We start from the raw sequence: 19,588 nt of genomic DNA on the forward strand, positions 1-19,588 counted from the left end.
CAGAACATTTTTAATTAATATCTTCTGTAAAGTGTTGAGGATCAGAATCTCGTTAAGAAAATTAAAAGCTCGTCCTAATCGTTCAGTGGTTCCAAACCCTATATTGAATCAGGACTTGGCCTGATATATTTTGAAAATCTAAGATGAAAGCCGCTTCATATTGGCCCAAAGTAAACAGCCGCGATATATCCTTTGATTGCTTATACACAGTGCTGTCTTATATTTATTTACGATTATCAAAAAAACTATAATTAAACAATCAGTTTTTATATAGAAATAAATAAATAGACAAAATCTTAGTCTGAAGTATAATTATGTTTGTGAAGTACGACAGGGTTTCGAATTGAAAATTCATCATGAGGTATATATAAAATCAATAAAATCGCGACTAAATATGAAAAAATGCAGGATGGAAGTACATTGAGAAAAATTAGTCGTTTTTCACAGATAATTTATTTTAATAGGAGAATATTTATTTCAAGTCATTAAAAAACTTTGTTTATACCTAACAATGAACTTTTAATTCGAAATCAGTCATATTTTATAAATATAAGAATATTTCAAGCTAAACTTATTTATTTATTTTTATATATAAACTACTTGTTTATTTATTTATATTTTTGTTGCTAATCATATGTAAAACTAAGACGGCGCGACGCTGTGTATAGGCAATTAAAGGGTGGTTCGCGGTTATTTGGAATATATTGACATAATGCCCTGTGTGAACACTTAAAGTAGATATTAATAATTTATAACAATTTTAAAGTATGTAATAAGAATTTATTCCAAGAACATATTTTCTAGATATATGTTAATAACCATGCATGACTGTAGATTATGACCGTTTTACTTCAATTTGGGTTACTGCTAAAATGTGTTCTCTTTGAATTTCTGTAAAAATATTTACAATTTTAGATTTGAGGTGCTCAGCATTTAAATATGGAGTTGAATTTATCAAATATATATTTAATCAATTTGAATGGCTTATGTTCTATAAGTGTGTTTTCCTGGTCAAAAACTAGTTGGTATTTTTGACTTTTACTGTTTAGGATATTATTGCGGGTGTATTATTATTGTATTAATTATCAATAGGCTCATCAATAGCATGATGGGTTCCGGGGATAACTAATATTATTATAAAAATTGTTTATATATTTGAAACTATGAATTGCTCTTATTATGTATAATAACACATTAAGTTACTGTAGAATGTATGCATTACTCAAAAACTAAATTAAAAAAACAGCCCACATAAATATCCGTACTAGATTATGAGTTATGGAAAAAAGAACTTTCCAATTAATCAACATATTGTGTATGTATATTTTGTAAAGTATAACATTATACCCGTTTACGTTTATAGATTATATTAAAAAAAAAAAAAAAAAAAAAAACACTTGGCATTCAATAAAAGTATTTTATTACACACGCTAGTTGTTTTATAATAATAATAAGTTGAAAATAACGTATTATTTATTTATTTTATATCTATAAACCAAAATATTAATTAAGTTCATATGATTAACATGATTAGATTTTTAATAATTATCATGATATGTTATGTACTCGGCAATTATGATTAGTAAATCTAATATTTACGATTCATTGATAAGATATGGACCTGAATTGTTTATTAATATTTATCAACCTTAATTTAAGGATTATAAGTCGCCAACATATCTAAATATAATAATAAGTGATATTAGAAAGAAAAAAGATATTATAATAAAATACGGGTGGTGTAACAGGTTGTACGCGTGAAAGTACCCAATAAAAACAAAGAAATTCTACTGCTATCTTATATTTTGAGATTTATTTAACACAATGACTGTAGACTGAGTTCGTGATTCGTATACTTCCTACGGCTGCATTGTCTTAGGCGAGAAGAGCATTAATCTTGGCTCGGAGAACCGGGAAAGTCATTAGTCTCAATTCTTCGATATCCACTTGCGCGTTGGTTTGTTCTTTGATGACTTTTAGGACGCGTGGTGCAAGAATCGTGTCTAGACCTAGTTGAGCGAGCGTGTATGTTTGATCGATTTTGGACAAGCTTTTATGACCTGTAAATCGAAAATGGAAAATTGCATATTATGAATACACGACACCATTTCACCCTATGCAGACGATTGATGGTCGATGTACTCAAACTCAGTGATCAAATGTAATTCTTAGATTTTTGGCGATAAAGAGATCAAAAAAATTACCAAATATTTTCGCGATTGCTAATAGTACAGGTGATGCAGCATCTGTGTCATTGTTCAAATTCGGACCGTTGAATTTGCTCAAAGATGTAACCGTGGCTTTCTTGGAATTTTTGGTAGCATTATCTAGAACATTCAAAGCGACGACGATCGGCGATGCTGTAAAGTTTGGACTGTTGAATGAGGCGGGACTACCGTCGATTGCACCGTATTCTATAATTACCTAAATGGCAATAAAAAAAAAAAATATTTATCGGTTGTATCGAATACCAAATACCGATTCGGTATGTAAAATTTAATTAATAAGCATGTGAAAAGTTTTATCATACAATACTGTTCGTACATTTTGGTCGATATACTTACTGCTGGATATCCTGAAATTTTACGGACTTCGGCGATCCTATAGATATCCGCGTTGGCGAAAACGTAATTGGCCTTAGTTTGGGCACCTCTAGATGCTACAGATGGGGCGAGAATAACGAAATACTCTAGTTGAGGAATTAATTTCCTACTCAACGTGTCGAAATTAGCTACAGCGTCGGACACGGCGTTTTTCGCTGTTACGAAGTCATTTTCGCTCAACGATTGCAAAACATTGGTCTCAGGAGCCTGATTTTGAATAAAATTTTGAATTAAGTAAATATATTGAGGGAATAAATATTTTACTGCATACAATTGGTATAAGTTTTCTCACCGTGCTTATATAATATATTCCACCGACCGGACCGAGTGTTATCGCTTCTCTCAGTACATCCTCGGCGCCTTTCACTGTTGATGGGTCTGCAAGCGACACGACTACGGTGATGTTTTTGTTCTTCAAACGTCTTAATGTTAAATTCTTATAGCCAGACGATGGTTTCTTGTTCATTTTAGATACCAACACGAATTTACGTGCTCCTCGGTTAGCCAAGAATTGAATTAATTCTAAGCTCAGGCTTTCTTCGTCTCCTAAATATAGGTAGTCGATAAATGGAGTTAGCACTAAAAATATATTTTTATGTAAATATTTTTAACGTTAGAATAATATATTACCACTAATGACAAACGAGTTTTCAGGCGAGAAGAATAACTTCGGTAACGCGGTCACCAATTTCTTGGCTGGAAGTGTATTTTTCTTATCTTCTTCCTCTCGGATTTCGACAACAGTTCTTCCCAGGTTGTTGGCACAGTTCGAATTATATTTAAACGCCTCCACTACTTGATCGACGGGAAAAACGGTAGTTTCCATCGGCAATACTATCTTGCTTTTGATACCTTGATCGACCAATCGTTGGATGCATTTAGTATCAGACGGTGAGAAAAGAATTATGTCTGCCGAAAGCTTGCTATGCGTAATGCTCTTAAGATTTCCAGATACTCCAATTGAATCTGGCATGGGCGCAAATACTTCAAAGTCTATCAGTCGTCCGTACTCGGCCAAGGAGTTGACGAACTCTTGACGTTTGTTAACCATCGAATACGTGTCGAATATTAAATCGACTCCTTTGCCTTCGGTTTGTTCCAATAAATGTTGTTCGAAACCACCGTTGTCAGAAAGGTCAGCAAGACTATCATCGTTCAGCTGTAAGCAATAAGGTATGTTGACATTAGTTGTTTTATTCATTTTGATTTTAATGTGTACATACTTGAGGGAATCGGGCTTTCAAGAATACTCTCTGTTGTTTGTTAAACACTCCTACGTACGGAGTTGCTCCTATTTCAAGGGTGATCGCAATAGCAGCTGTACTGATTCCGCTAGCGCCAGCGTGAATGTACACGGATTCGCCTGGTTGTAGGTTTCCTCTCGCTACGAGCCCATAGTAAGCCTATTTCACGCAAACAATCAACAATAATGAACATCTGTTTATGTACAACAGCGGTAATGCGACATAACCGCGAACGGTTTTCAACTTACAATACCGTAGGTCCTTGGTACAGTGCAAGCTTCTTCTAACGTCCAATCATCGGGTATTTGCCACTTAAGGTCTTTGTGGACCAATACTGACGTAGCCAAAGCGCCACCAGGCACCCAACCGATCACTCTTTTGCCGTTGGAGTCACGTCCCGAAAATTCCATACCGAGATAGCTTCCCTGAAACGTCACATTATTTTAGCTTTAGATTTTGATCGAATTTTTATCAATGCATATAAGTTTTGCTAACTTGTCGAGTGATATCTCCAGAGACGCCTTTATACGAAAAAATACCATTTGCGAGTTTCACATCCAAACCGTTGAGTGGAACATAGTATGGGTAACATAGCTCATGGTCGGGATAACTTATGCTAGGGCTATAGTAGAGCAATAAAAAACAAATAAACCGAATTGGAGTTTGCTGAATAAACGATTAAATGATTATACGTGTAAATTTACTTGAAAGTTGATAATTTCCCTTCGAAAAATTGTAAGCTGTTGACGTCACCACCTTTTTTAGTGTTTATAAAAGCGTGTTCTACCTGAACTGTGGTTGGTTGGTATGGGACGAATACGCATGTACCCCATACACCGCTATGGAACATATTTACAGCTAATCCTTTTTTAAGTTGTTCTTGATATAGGGGAGTAGACGTGGAGAATGCAGGCGCTTTGTTGTCCTTAATTGATACGCACCTGGTGATTATATTGTATCGGTCATATTATGTTAATAATTTGGTGTTTAAATGTTTGTCGAATAATATTTACTTGACGAATTTGCCGTTCGATTCTTGTCTCAAACTCTTTGTTAATCCAATTATACCGGTATTTTCCAAATTTTGACTGACTAAAACTATATCCCTATTGCTATTGTTAGCGTTTTGAATACTAGATTTCAATGTTTCAATCCACGAAAATGAAGATTTAACTGAAACTGTCAACGGAGTGGGCGTATCGATATTCTGAAATTAATTAAATACAATGTAAATTAAAAACATAAAAGCTATCATCGCTAATGTAATTTTTAAAACATTAATACATGGAATAAGTTATAACGAAAACTATACTATCAAAATTATTGTGTAATTTATTTGTAATATTTTTTGAGTGAGCGTAAGTACTAATTTAATTACTATATTCTTTAAGTAGTAACTGTTACTGAGATATAGTTTATTCATATGGATAATAAATATTTACTAACCAAGAATTAATTTCAGTGATATATAATTTAACCATATATACTTTGTTTCACGATACCTTGCCCATTACATGTTTCTATAATTATATATATTTTATAGTTTCTATATTTTTATTTTTCTATCATTTTTTTTATTAATTTTTTCCCACAGTATTATAACATTAATAATGCTAATAAGTACATATATTATGGCATTACTTTTTTCAATAAAATGTAATATTGTTGACCATCAGTATACTTTGCGATTACATCTACTCCAGATTGTCTAAACGTCGAATTAAATGCACGTTCCACGGTAAGCAAAAAACCTCCACTTTCGACTCCAACTAATACGTTGCTCAGAAGTTTTGTATTTTCAATTACACTGTTTGCTACAACGAAAAATGATTGTTTTTCCAAAGCGCTCAGTAATACATCTTGCTCATAATAATTCACTGATGATTGATCAGATTTGTAACTGTTTATGTCTTTGGCGTACACATTAGCGTTGATCTATACAAATTAAGGTCTTTCATGTTCATATCCAAAAATAAAAATATTAGTATACACAGTATATTACGCCTTTTAAATCTTACCGGGAACAAAGATTTAGATTTGGCTAAACTTAAAATTTGTAAAACTAAAAGTTCTTGTTGTACGGTCACTACTTCTGATACGTCAAAAGATTTACTTGCGTTTTCCAAAACGATTTGTACAATATTGTTAAGTGGTTGACTAACAGGCTAGTGAAAATAAAATCAATCAGTTGAACAGTTCATAATTACTGAATACGAGATTTTATAAAATTATGTATTTTTGCATACTTCATCTGAGATAAACGGCACAAATATGTAAGATTCTAGATCAAAATCTTGTTCTAACTCTTTTCTGATTGATACCATTATAGATCTTACGTCTCTAATCTCAACCCCGGCAGATTTTATCACTCCTATATTGTCGTACACGCTGAACGACGCACCTGTAATGAAACAGAAATAAAAATTCTGGAATAAATGTCTAGTTTATGTTTTGATAAATTAGTAATTACTGTTTGAAGACACAGCCTGGTATTGTTTTTCCGGTAAAATTGTCAACTTGAACAAATATTGAATGGCGTAGTGATCTCTGGTGTCAAGTTTCAACAAGTGTAGTTGCAGCAAAGATTCGAGGAACGGAGCCCAGTTTCCGTCGAAAGCGATTTTTCCACAGTTTCCTGGGAAAAACGAATAACAAACAACGTTGAGTAATTTTTTATTTAGACATTATAAAACATTATATACCATTGTTGCTGGCTAATTTGATTCCTTGGAAGCTCTTGTTGTACTTATATCCTTTGCACGCAAGGTCTTGATAAATGTCAGCAGTTGATAATTGCTCGACTTCGTAAGCCTTTAGTTCTGATAGTTGCATTTGTTCATCAGATGATTGGATTTTAATAAAACCAGTTACAACAACGACATTATTCTGTTTTACTTCAAATTCTCCAGTTCCCTCCAAAATATTTACGTAAAATTCGATTTTACCTATTTGTTAATTTGGTATTTTAATCGATGATAGATGAGAATATATTTTGGTTGACTTACCACTTTCTGGTATAGGTATGGTTTTAATGAACTGTACGTTGTCAAAGCCAATTGGAATTTTATCAATGGATGACTGTTGAAGTTTAGCTAATCCTTTCCACGCAAATATCTATGGAACGAATAGTAATTAATGGAATAAGCTTTACAACGATAGAAAAACTATGTATACCTACTTAATTATTCGTAATTAAAAACAATAGTAATTTAAAGTACATAAATAAGTCAATTGTAATGTAATAGCGTCTGTGATATTAAGAAGTGACACAAAATGTGATAAAAGTACAGCAATGTATTTATTACATCATGCATAATTTACCGAATTAGTCAGTAATATAGTCATTCTTCTTTCTTAAAAATTATATTATATAGTATTGACATATTTTTAAACATTGTTTTATAAATATATATAGATATACATATTTTAATAAACTTACAAGATATGATGCATATGGGAATACTTCCACGCCATCGATATAATTTCCTCTGAGATAACTGTATAATTCGTTTTCGACGTCTATATCCAGTCGGACTTCACCAGATGACAAGATTTCGTGATCGATAAAAGATACTACATTCCACTTGTCAGAATGATCCCATTCGACTAACGGTTGAAGTGATGGTGTACCTCTGGATACGGGGTAACTAATTGGTGGATACAGATTTTCTAATTTTGGATGTAGTCCGGCGTTGAAAAGTTTTCCGATGCTGGACAATAAATTCGAAACGGTCGATTGATTTCTTCGTACTAAACCAATATGCGAGCACTTGGGCCCAACACTAGGCTTTAATATGGCTTGAAGAAGAGCATGTGGTGCAATTTCAATAACTACAGAATTGTCGGGTACATGTTTCAACGCACTCTAGAACATTAAAAATATACAATATTTATTTGTTTGGATTCAATCGTTCGATTGTAGTTTCGGACTTACATTAAACAACACTGGAGATACCAGATTGTTTACATGGTAAGCTACAGATGAAAACTGAGCCAGTGGTTCGTTCCATCTGGATTCTGGGATGGATGTACTTATCCACTTCGATGATCTGGCTTTTGGAACTCCAATAATCTATAGCATACGATTAAAAAAATGTGTTTAATGTGTTATATTCATCAAGCAAAAAGAATAAGTCTTATACCCCTGTGACTTTTTCTTTAAATACTGGTCCTGCAGCAGCTATGTACCAAGAGTGGAACGCAACTCCAGAACTGTTGACTTCCCTTGCGAAGACACCTTCTGATTTAAGTTTATCTACGAACTTAGCAATTGAGTCTGGTGGTCCAGAAATGGTAACACCGTCTTCACTGTTGTGACAAGCCACAGCAATGTCGGACGGAACTCGTGCATTAGCTTCTTCCCACGATAAGCCTTAAAGCCAAAGAGAATCTCCATTAAGAATTTATAAAAATTAAACAGGTAATCAATAACATACCAACTGCTGCCATTGCACCGGGTGCTAAGTTCAAATCTAACAAGCTGCGTCCTCTCCAATAGGCCACAATAATGGTCTGCTCAGCTGTTAATGTGCCATCAGCGTAGGCACAAGCCAATTCCCCGACTGAGTGACCAACGATTCCATCAGGAGTAATACCAACAGTGTTGAGAACATCAACCAAAGCCATCTATAAGACAGTAATAGTTATTGAATTCCATTGGTATAATCTATATTTTATACATTTAATTGTGTATTGTAAAATCTATATTGAAAATCTAACCTGGATTGCTGCGATTCCGACAAAAGAATTTAACACGTTGTCGAAGACAGTTTTTTCGTTAGAGTTTAAAATAGCATAAAGGTCTAAACCAAGAGTTTTCAGCGTATTAGCTGATTTTTCAATTGACGCCTTGAACGGTGGTAATATTAAAAGATCACGGCCCATGCCAGTCCATTGACTTCCCATACCGGAGAATACATACCATACTTGACGTTTACCGGCTCCGAGGACCTGGAATGTAGTCGAAATTATAAGTTGTATAACGTAAAATCTAAATGAATTGTTTTGGTCATTATTTCTTACTACTGTATGAATTCACTTACAGCTATTTCACGATTGTTTTGTTCTCCAAGAATGCTATATCCTCTGTAATTGTGTCCTGGTATGTTTCTACTTTGAACATCATACAAAAGTCCATAGAATTCTGGGTTTCTGGGTAATGACTCGATCTACGATGACGGTTTATTAATTAACGCGAAAACTGAGTTATAAAAAAAAATATATATATTGAATCCTTACTCTGTCTAACATGTAATTAATCGCACTCTCAGTTCTCGCTGATCCGACTACCAATCTAGGGATGATATCTTGGGGCAGAGCATTTTCCTTTTCATATGCTTTAAGCAGTGCATGAGCGTTGACTCCTCCTATTCCTACAGCATTAACGGCAGCATATTGTCCATTCCACGGTAATGATTTATTGACTACTTCAAGCCGACCATCCTTCAGTGCTGGAACTTTGGGATTCGGGCTATTGTAGTTAAGGGTTGGTGGCAGTTTTTTACTATCCATGGCCAACACCGTTTTCAAAACACCACACAATCCAGACGCAGGTTCACTGTCCCCGATGTTAGACTTAACGGATCCAATCAACAAAGGTTTCGAACGGTTTTTGCAGTACACTTCGGTGATGGCATTGAGTTCTTGAGCATCGCTCAACTAAAATTTTGAACAAATTCAATAATATTATAGTGACTGTCAGTTAAATGTATTTTAACGGTGAACCATTAATTATTTCCAAGACCAATTACTAAGGCCCGGATTTCAATGCAAAGTGCATATTTTTTTGGTTGATCATACACATTGCTCTCTAAGAACATAATTCGTTTCATATAACGAGGGTTTCAAAACTACAAATTTTATTTTGCATTTTTTTGCATTTCGACGTTTTTTCATTTTTAGAGCATTTTTAGTATTATTGGGTAATTTTGTTAGTTTTTAATGCATATATGTTTGATGTACTAAACAAATTTAATCTACTCAAAATAAAATCAAAAGACAAATTATTTTCTTGATATTTAAATAGGTTTATCGGATTTTTCCATACACATTGTCAATCTTTATTTTTCGATTCAGTTTTTATCTTACTTTAATTTATTATTGACTATGGCAGCGGTTCCCAAACTTTTACAATCACGGAACCCTTAAACAGTTTGTGTTTCGTGGAACCCTAATGTTTTTAATTTCAATTCAACTCTAATTTTTTTAAAAAAACAAAAAAAAGGAAAAGGAAAACCAATACTCTAAAAATGTTTTTAATGATACTGTTAATATTGTTAGTGATTACTCTTTATTAAAATTAGTTTAAAATACAATTTTTTTAAATAATATGAAATAATATTTTTTCCAGATATAATATAAAATAAGTTTCTGAATAATCACATACATCTGGCGGAACTCTTAGCATTGTTCTACGGAACCCTAAGGTTCCGCGGAACACACTTTGGGAAACGCTGGACTATGAACGTCACCAGTATTCAGTGTTCTTATTACCTCGCAGACGTTGCTTGTATTACGTTCGAATGTGATTTTAATGTGTTAAATAATGCCCAAAATAAAAAAAAATATGTCAATTTTTCATTTTTAAGTTCATTTTTGTGGTAAAATTCATTTTTTAAGGACATTTTTGGCTATTTTTTAGAGCATATTTATGTGGGTTTTAGTGCCTTTAATTTCGGGCCCTACCAATTACTATGGGGATTGAATTCAAAGAATCGATTTAATCGTAATCGTAGTATGTAATTACTATCGTACGTATAACACATGTTTTATTAATTGTATAGTCATAGTGCAAAAAAAGTATAAACTAGGTATACTATGATTTCTCTAATTTTCAAAGCTCCAGAGCTAAACCATTATTAACCCATCGTTCTGTTATCATACACTCAAGACATCATATGTAATGAAAATACATATATTGATGGTACGCGTAAGTATAATGATTTACTTCCGTGATTATTATTTATTTTTTTATGCTGAACCTATTTTGGTACTTTTGTAATGTGTCGCAAAACATTTACTCTTCCCACTTTCATTATTACACTCGGATGATCTCCCTGAAATAGTGTACGGATATTGTTACACTACATTCGTCAGTATTTTTAACAAATGATCGACCGTCCAATCTGATGAATATCACATTTAGAATATCGCGATTTCGTACAATACAACCGCGATGTTGTGCGAAAATATTTTCCGAAATATACGGATATAATTTATAAGAAAATATTTTTGCGGAACAACGCGGAGAACACACATACGAGCAACAAAAAAAAAAAAAGCAAATCGTTCACCTGTTCGCCGCAAGCACTGCTCTCGATGTAGTCCACGTCGGCGGCGCTAACGTTGGCGTTGTCCAATACCTCCTTGAACAACTCGATCTGTTGCCCGTTGGTGGGATAGGTGGCCCCTTCTAGCCGGAACCCTTCAGTGTTCGCGGCCACGTTCACCGCGGTGGCGTACACCCGCTTGGCGTCTTTGGCGCGCTGCATGTACACGACGACGACGGCATCGCTGCGGACACACCCTTGGCCTGAAATAGTCGCGATCCGGTTCGATAAGATACGTCCCGGACGACGCGTGACGCGAGGATGCAGGGCTCGGGACGAACAAAAAGGTGTACGTTTCGCATCGCACCTACATCGAACGTGACACCGTTCGTGCCAGAGTGGTGATCAGGGACATATTCGCCATTAGGCTAATGGGCCTCGGATATATATGAACATTTTTTTATACATATATTTATATATGTAATACAACTTCTATTGTATGAGATTAATAGAAGCAAAATTTAATATATAATAAAATTAAAATTAAAACTGATTAAACCGTCGATTACTCGTCATTTAATATATAAATAAATTAATAAATAGTTTATAAATATAAATAAATAAATACTTAACCCGGAGTGTCATTGTATTAGTAAAGTACGACAGGGTTCGAATTATGAATCAATAGTCAGGTATATTAAGTCAATAAAATCAAGGTTGAAACCGGTTGCACTTTACAAATATAATAATACTCCAGACTATTTCTATATACAAGCTATAAAAAAAAAAAAATAAAATTAATGATCTATCAGCGAAAAAGCCACCATTTTTATTTTTCCTAAGGACCAAAAAATGTCTAAATCAGGTCCTGACGATTTTCCGAAGGACCTTACGGGATAAAATACGAAGTTCACCGTACCGGAAGCGTCGAACGGTTTGCTCTTGGCCTCCAGCGAGACGGTGTTCATTTTCTGTAACATGACCGACAGCACTGGGTTGAGCAGCAGCGAACATCCAATGACCACAGCACCGTCCACGGTCCCTTGTTTGAGCATCCGGTACGCGTGCTCGAAAGCTAGCAGACTGCCGGAAGATCCCGAATCGATGGCGTAGCTGGGCCCTGGGGACAGAATGCTGCGACGTTACATAATGCCCGCATGAAACCGTGGTGCGCAACCCTTTCGATGACGACCGTTTCAAACGGACGGAACGCGTACCGTTCAAGTCGGAAGGTACTCGATAAATTTACGACTGTATTGCATTTGCTTGTTTTTTTTTACGCGTATAAGATAATACATTCGGCTAAAACTTTTCCCGTTATTTACGAATGAAATACGATATTTTATTTTCATGTTTAAGTTAATTTAAAGGGTTAGGTCATACGAATGTAATATTTTATGAATTAATCGGATTGACGTCTTTTCTTAATATTTTTTTGGTTATAATAATGTTTGAGTTTATTTCCGATAATCTGCTCTTGTCACCTATTGGTATTACGTTACTTCGTCTAAAATACGACGGACGATTTTTTTTTATAAAATTCTGTGTGAAAAAAACTATTTTTCTATCGGAGTATTTTATTGTGATATTATTTTATTCAAAACAATACACAACTAGTCCAGTTGCGGATGAGTTGGACATTTAAATTTAAGTTTCTTTTTTTTAATTTTTTTTTTTTTTTTTTTTTGATTAAAATTAAAATTTAAAATTTTTTTCTTCCATATTAATATTAATAAGAGCCTATTTTGGAAGTTTTTAGATTGCATGCTGATTTTTTTCGCAAGTTTCACATTAGATCCACAGTCCTGGTCAAACAATTGTTTACCGTCCACGTATCACGGTATAACAACGGCATAATATAACTATCATATACCATCATACCTTTCAGATCGAACGAAAAGGAAACACGATTGGGAAACATGGTCCTGGTGTTGCCCAAAAATTCATAACCATTCGTACGATCGGGATCTGCGGACCACCAATCGGCGCAGTCGTTGTTCGTCGTTCCCACGACCACCGCGGTATTCGATCCCCTCAACGACGTCGGGTTCACTCCTGCAACGAACGCGTATATTGATAATTATATAATACGGTGCAAAGTTATCGCTAAGGATCAATATGTAATCGTCACGAGCGAACGACATTTATTATTCAACGGAACGTACCGGCGTCTACAAACGCTTCGTATGTGCTTTCCAACATGATACGAATCTGTGGGTCCAATCTTTCGGCCAATTTCGGATGTACGTTGAAAAAAGTTGAGTCGAACTTCCATAAACCACCGACGGTCCCAATTTTTGTAACGGCCTCTCCACAGATGCCTATAGGTACAAATCACGATATAATATAGGTAGTTATTTTTTTTCGTCTAAGAAATCCAAAAATCATTTTTTTAATCGATTATTTTGTATTATAAGTCGCGATATTCTTCAAACTAACAATTTTTATTGTTTGCAAAACATAAGTATTTTAAACTTTATGTTAAAGTTTTTGGCGGTTACATTTTCGAATAAATAGTCCTATTTAGTGAAAATGTTTGGTTATTTATATGAGAAAGTAATAATATGATCGCACATTTTGAGTAAAGTAAAATATAAAATAAATTATTTTTAAGTGAAAAAAAAAAAAGAAAACAAATTTTATTGCATTTGTACGTTATACGTTTTATTTTATTTCTTGTCGTGAAACCGTAGCTTAATAAAAATGAAATCAACTTACCTTCTGGCCATCTGCTTTCTCCCTCGGCAAGAATGTCCGTGCCCTTGAACAATTTATCTTTAAACTCTTCGAACGTTTCACAATGCGGTAAACGGCCGGACAGACCGGAGATCACGATATCGTCATCTTTGCAGCATTTCAGACTGCCAGCGGCTTCAACGTTCGGTGCCATGTTTTCGATGCGCCGAAAAAATATCAAACTCAAAACGATTCGAACGTTTCGATTGAGAAAAAAAAAATCGCGGAGCTTATAGTGATGGATCAGATATGTACAACGACACACTGCAAACCCCTATAAATCAAAATGACGAAGGTCGGTCAGTGTATTTAAATACTGGGCGAGTGACGGATGACACCGTTATTCAATAGGTTCCTTTTCTTTTTTTTTTTCGTTCAGCTGTCATCATTTATTTTTTCTACACATATAACTTTATGAGTTTTAATTACTTAATTGATAAACACCGATAAACTCAAAATGGTCATAATCAATGTTACGTATTAACAGACTGTAGACAATATTATTTTACTTCGATTCTCTTATGCGTGTAATGTCGTAAAAAAAAAAAAAATCCGCATAACTATTCATAATGAACGGGATAAACGTAATAAAATACTCGTTGATAGTGTAATTTCACAGCTTTATATTTAGAGGTTATTTGATGAGATTGAATTTCACAAGTATCTTGAGTAAAAAAATGATATATTTGGTACCAATTAAGAATATTGTTTGAACACAAATAGTATAATAAATAATATATATTTAATTTATATATAAAATATAATAATATAATTGAATACAAAACTCAATAAATACGGAGTTGGAAAAAATCCATATGGTTTTACGATTCCCTACAAAATATAAACACCAATACGCAAAAGTGTGTATTGTTTAATTTTTTTTTTTTTTTTTAGTAAAAACTAGATTATTTGATCTTGTCATGTTATAGTTTTAACCATAAAAGGTTATAATCGTATATTTTTTTACTGTATATTTATTGGTAGAACACACCAAAATAAAATAACATAGGGCTAAATATTAGACTAGTTACGTAACTTAACACTATACATTTATCCATTTAACGTACATATAATTTTTCAAGATTTCAATTGTAAAAAAAATTGGTGTTTATTTCATAATCAAAAACCTACTGGTAACAATTATCATACTAAAACAACCTATCTGATAGTATAATCGTAACAAGCATATTTAGCCCTCGTATAAAATTGACAAATACATTTTAACAAATGTTAAAAATTAATTCAAATAATGTTATCTGGAAAATTGATAATCAAGTGTTCAAATATAATTAAATTAAATTGAACAACATTTAACGTAGCATTGGAGTGTTGCCATTTTAATAGATTTAACGTTACATTTTAATAAAATCGGAGTATGATCTTTTAAAAAAAAATCTGAACTCTAAACTATGCCAACTTGAAAATATAAAAAAATTGGTTTCACTTTTCAATTTTTTTGAATATTCTAGATAGTTTCATCTTCAGATTAATGACCACAGCGGTCATATATCGTGGCCTACTATGTTTGATACTATTATTCTTGAAGTTTTTCGATTGTCTATTTGACTTTTTTACCGTGTTTTTACGTGTTGAAGTTTTTGCTGTTTATTGTTTATTTAATGTATCAATAGACTTTCGTTTTCTGCCACGAGTATTAAGGAGAATCTCATACTGCACCATCTTCTACATATCCTCTCACAAATATGTACAATATTGAAAATCCCGGCCTCCCATATTTCCTATTACAATATCGAAAGTAGTGTACCTGCTAGTCCAAACTACGAGTACATAAAATCGTTATTTATGTATCAATTATTACATTTAAATGTGATAAATAACAATACCAAACGATAATCAATGAAAAAGAAAATATATTTAGAAATTGTATTTATAAATTGCATGCTGTGTACCCCCAAGTTTATTTATCAAGCACTTATGTGTACAACTTAAAATTTATTTTTAATTTTTCTAATTTTTTTTTTTTTTTTAAAAAAATGGATGAATAGAAACTGATAAGTTTCTAGATTGAAATATTTTTATATCCGAGATAATATTTTACCAAATTGGAGAAGGTGATAATGTGAATATTAAATATAAAATTAAACGAAGGATGTAGTTTAGGGTAATCAAAAGAATGTATTTTAAAATTTTATATGGCATTTCAAATAAATAATAACATACAATTTGGTGGAGTTTCTTTGTCAATATACAATAATAAAAATAATAAAGATGGTAGTTTAATAGTTTATAATAATAAAATAGCAGTTAATATTAATAAATAATAAATAAATCAAAAAATCAGTAAGGCTATGTAAGCCAACTTTTCTACATATTTAATTCTACTTATTTCATTATTTTTAATATATATATATATATATATATATATATTATTTCGAATATAAAAAATATTTCAATCTAAAAACTAATCAGTTGTAAAAACCATAAAATAAAGAGTTTAAGTCAAAATATAGTTAAGTTGTGCACATAAGTGCATGATAAATATACATGTGGGTATACGATATACTTATGCGGTGTTTCCGAATTGCGTGCGAATATTATTATTTAGGATGAATTGCGTGCGCAATTTTCTCGCGACACAATCGAATTGCGTGTCGCGGTTTTTTTTTTAAATTTATCAATTTTTAATGCATATTTTTGATATAAGTTTATATTTTTAATTATTCTTATTTAAATAGAAAATTGTTAAAAACCTTAATAGACGTAAGTTTTTCCTTAGGCCAAGTGATTGGATTTTTCTCCACTTAGTCTGGCCCAAGTGAAAGCGACAGCCTTTACGAATTACTTTGGGAAAAATCTCTGAAATTGCCAAGTGAATGGCTTGTTCGAAATCAGCGTAAATTATACGTGGTGTAAACGGTCGTCTATTCAAACTTGTACGCGTGCAATTCGAATGTGCCACGAAAAATACGTGCACGCAATTCGGTTGTCAACCAACATCGCTTTTTTGTTTTGGCACGCAATTGGGATGCAGCCTACTTATGACGTGGCATACAATTCGGACAGGCTTTTTTATGACTTGGAATGCAAATCAGGCAGACCCCTCTAAGAGGTGGCATGCAATTCTGACAAATCCCTCTAAGAGATGGCATACAATTCGGATTTTTTGTTTATTTTTTTTTTTTTTGACATGCAATTCGGATGCAGACGAATATTATTTATGTTTTCAATGTGAACGAATAATTATTTATGCGATCGGAAAAAAAATCATTATTTCAAAATCTACAAAATATGGACTTAATGGTTTTTTTAATAATTGTTTTTCCATCAATTTTTTCTTATTCATCGTTTTTGATTTAGGAAGGCCTCGGGCTTCGAACTATATATTATAAGGCCTCAAAAGGTCAAATTCTCAAAAACGTTTAATAATTAGGGTTTTGATTAGGGTCTTAATTCGCACACGGGCCCCGAGTGGTCTAGTTACGGACTAGGCACTGTATAACATCTCTTGAATATTTCAATATAAAGTATAATATACTATATTATAGGACCACCAAAATTAAAAACATTATTTCTTTTTTTACCCATTTTTGCTAAACGTATAATATTAGATTAACGTATTCTGCATTCTGGTAGCAAAGACACTATTATAACAATATTATAGTTATTGAACTATTTATAGTATGCCATTGTTACATTTTTGTTGAGTTCAAAAGTATTAATACTCTACGATGCCGTACAACATTTTCATTGTTATACATTATATCAATTTATTTAATCACAAAAAATATATTATCGTTTGGGTGTTTTTTTTCTTTTCTTACACAATAATCTCGAAAAAGTACACGAGTAATTTAGGAACAAAGCTAAAAAAAAACAAAGTATATTATATTATCGTGATCGGTCGATCATTGCAGGAGCGTTTTTTTGTTCACGACTCGTGTGTATTACAACAATAAAAATGTAGTATTGTACCCAATGAACCACGACTACTGCAACCTGCATAATCCATTGCAGCGATCGTCGCCGTCGTTGGCCGCACCACGACCCCGATCATGACCGACTCCGCGTTCCCGGTCCCTACCGCCATGGCGGCCAAGGGCGATCAACCGGTCGCGTACCTCGTCCGCGTCCCTCAGCTTGTTCTCCAGCTCGTAAATGTCGGCCAGCAGCGCTATCACTGTGGGCAGCGGACGCGTATTCGGGTCGGCGTCGGTCGCCATCGCCGTTTTAACGCTGGTCGTGGTCAGGACGATGCTTCTCGACAACGCGTTGTAACGCTTTTCCGCGTCCTTCCGATCGGGAGACGGCACGCGACTGCGGGCCAGAGCAACGGCCGATTTCCGGACGGAAACGTGCATCCTGCCCAGTGCCCGGTAACCGGTTTTCAACGCTTTCTTCCTCGACCATCCATCGCGACCGCAAACCGTACTGTTCGCTCCCCCCGACCTCCTTCGATCCGTTTCGAGGAACGCCACCTCGTCCGAAGGCACCTCGTCCTTTTCGTCGGCTTGCGATTTCGTATCAGGTCCGTCGTTCTCCATGGCGATTAGGCGTTGCGCGTTGCGCGTTACACGGTATTGATTTTTCTCTCCTTTCCGAATCCCTGGATACCGTCGACTGTTTGAAAAGACATGACCCATCGGAAGAATATACGGTTCCACAAAAACTTGACGACCAGGACTGTACAGAATTCTTTTAGAAAGTAATCGAGTAATAAAAAAAAAAAATATATACATTTTGAAACGTTATTGATGTTTTTATTTTCAATCGCGTATTCATCCAATTCACACTAAATACTCAAATACTCGTAATTAAGAGAGTTAATCTTATAATAACCGTAAATGATTTTTTGAAAAAAAAAAACTATAGTACGCCGAATATATTTTATAATGATTCGCAATAAAAAAGATTTAAACTCGGGAAAACAATCGAACGAGATTTTTGTTCGACAGATTAAAAACACTTTCAGAACTCATCGCTTTGCTTTAACGTATTTTTAACTGTTTGAGCTTGCATTAGTTACAAGGGTTGGATTCCGTCATATTAGAAACATGGATTATAACGATACGGTTACTTAACACGACATTTCTGATAGTATGACTAAAATCATTAGACTCTGTAATGCGTCTATTCTGTTCAAGATGCTAGATAGACTAACATTTATCGTATCATTTTTACAGAACTATTTTATTCATGGTTAACGAATTCATTGGAGTTTCACAATTTTAACAGATTAAACTGAAAATTGTAGTAAAATTGGTGATGACCTCATTAAGAAAATCTCGAATACAAAATATGTATACTCGAAAATATAATACTAAAATTGTAACTACAGTGACTATGTTTTCTAATTGTAGATTATATTTTACTAGGTATATTAAACAATTGATACGTGTACGTGAATGTGTATGTGTTTAAATTCTTATTGTTGGTTCTCATGTTTAATTAAATAACTGTACCGCATTGAAAATATTTAGTGTTATACCTTAATAATATGCTAATTATGTAACAAGCGCATCATGTTGAAATAATTGCGATTGTAATTATTAAATCAACGAAAAAAATATACAAGTGTATATTATGCGAGAATTGAAATACTATGTTGAAACCGAAAACTCTTGTCGTAATTAATTATATACAGATAAATTAAACGTGTATGTGATTACGTGTGTTTATTAAACGGCAGATAAATTTCATTTTAATATCTCATATCACCTTAACTTTTTAGAATACCTCATAGATGCACACACGGGTCTATACACTTATTATTTACATG

General features: G+C 33.6%; 1 protein-coding gene across 1 annotated transcript; it reads right to left on the bottom strand.

Moving 5' to 3' along the window:
* Nucleotides 1–1,785: 1,785 nt before the first annotated feature.
* LOC112689559 (fatty acid synthase-like) lies at nt 1,786–14,144 on the bottom strand. Its single transcript, XM_025563333.1, has 28 exons — nt 13,834–14,144; nt 13,281–13,436; nt 12,997–13,170; nt 12,035–12,235; nt 11,140–11,378; nt 9,086–9,505; nt 8,890–9,015; nt 8,567–8,797; nt 8,284–8,473; nt 7,990–8,219; nt 7,782–7,919; nt 7,287–7,712; nt 6,853–6,961; nt 6,550–6,792; nt 6,318–6,482; nt 6,094–6,248; nt 5,866–6,012; nt 5,489–5,782; nt 4,861–5,054; nt 4,552–4,788; nt 4,343–4,469; nt 4,096–4,272; nt 3,827–4,006; nt 3,234–3,762; nt 2,896–3,149; nt 2,565–2,810; nt 2,205–2,424; nt 1,786–2,060 (listed from the first exon to the last, which is right to left on the bottom strand). The coding sequence occupies exons 1-28, from the start codon at nt 14,003–14,005 to the stop codon at nt 1,876–1,878; spliced, it is 6,165 nt and encodes a 2,054-aa protein (XP_025419118.1). The 5' UTR covers nt 14,006–14,144; the 3' UTR covers nt 1,786–1,875.
* Nucleotides 14,145–19,588: the final 5,444 nt, after the last annotated feature.

Source organism: Sipha flava, unplaced genomic scaffold (genome assembly GCF_003268045.1).
Source record: "Sipha flava isolate LNK unplaced genomic scaffold, YSA_version1 44_pilon_pilon, whole genome shotgun sequence".
Taxonomy (NCBI): Eukaryota; Metazoa; Arthropoda; class Insecta; order Hemiptera; family Aphididae; genus Sipha; species Sipha flava.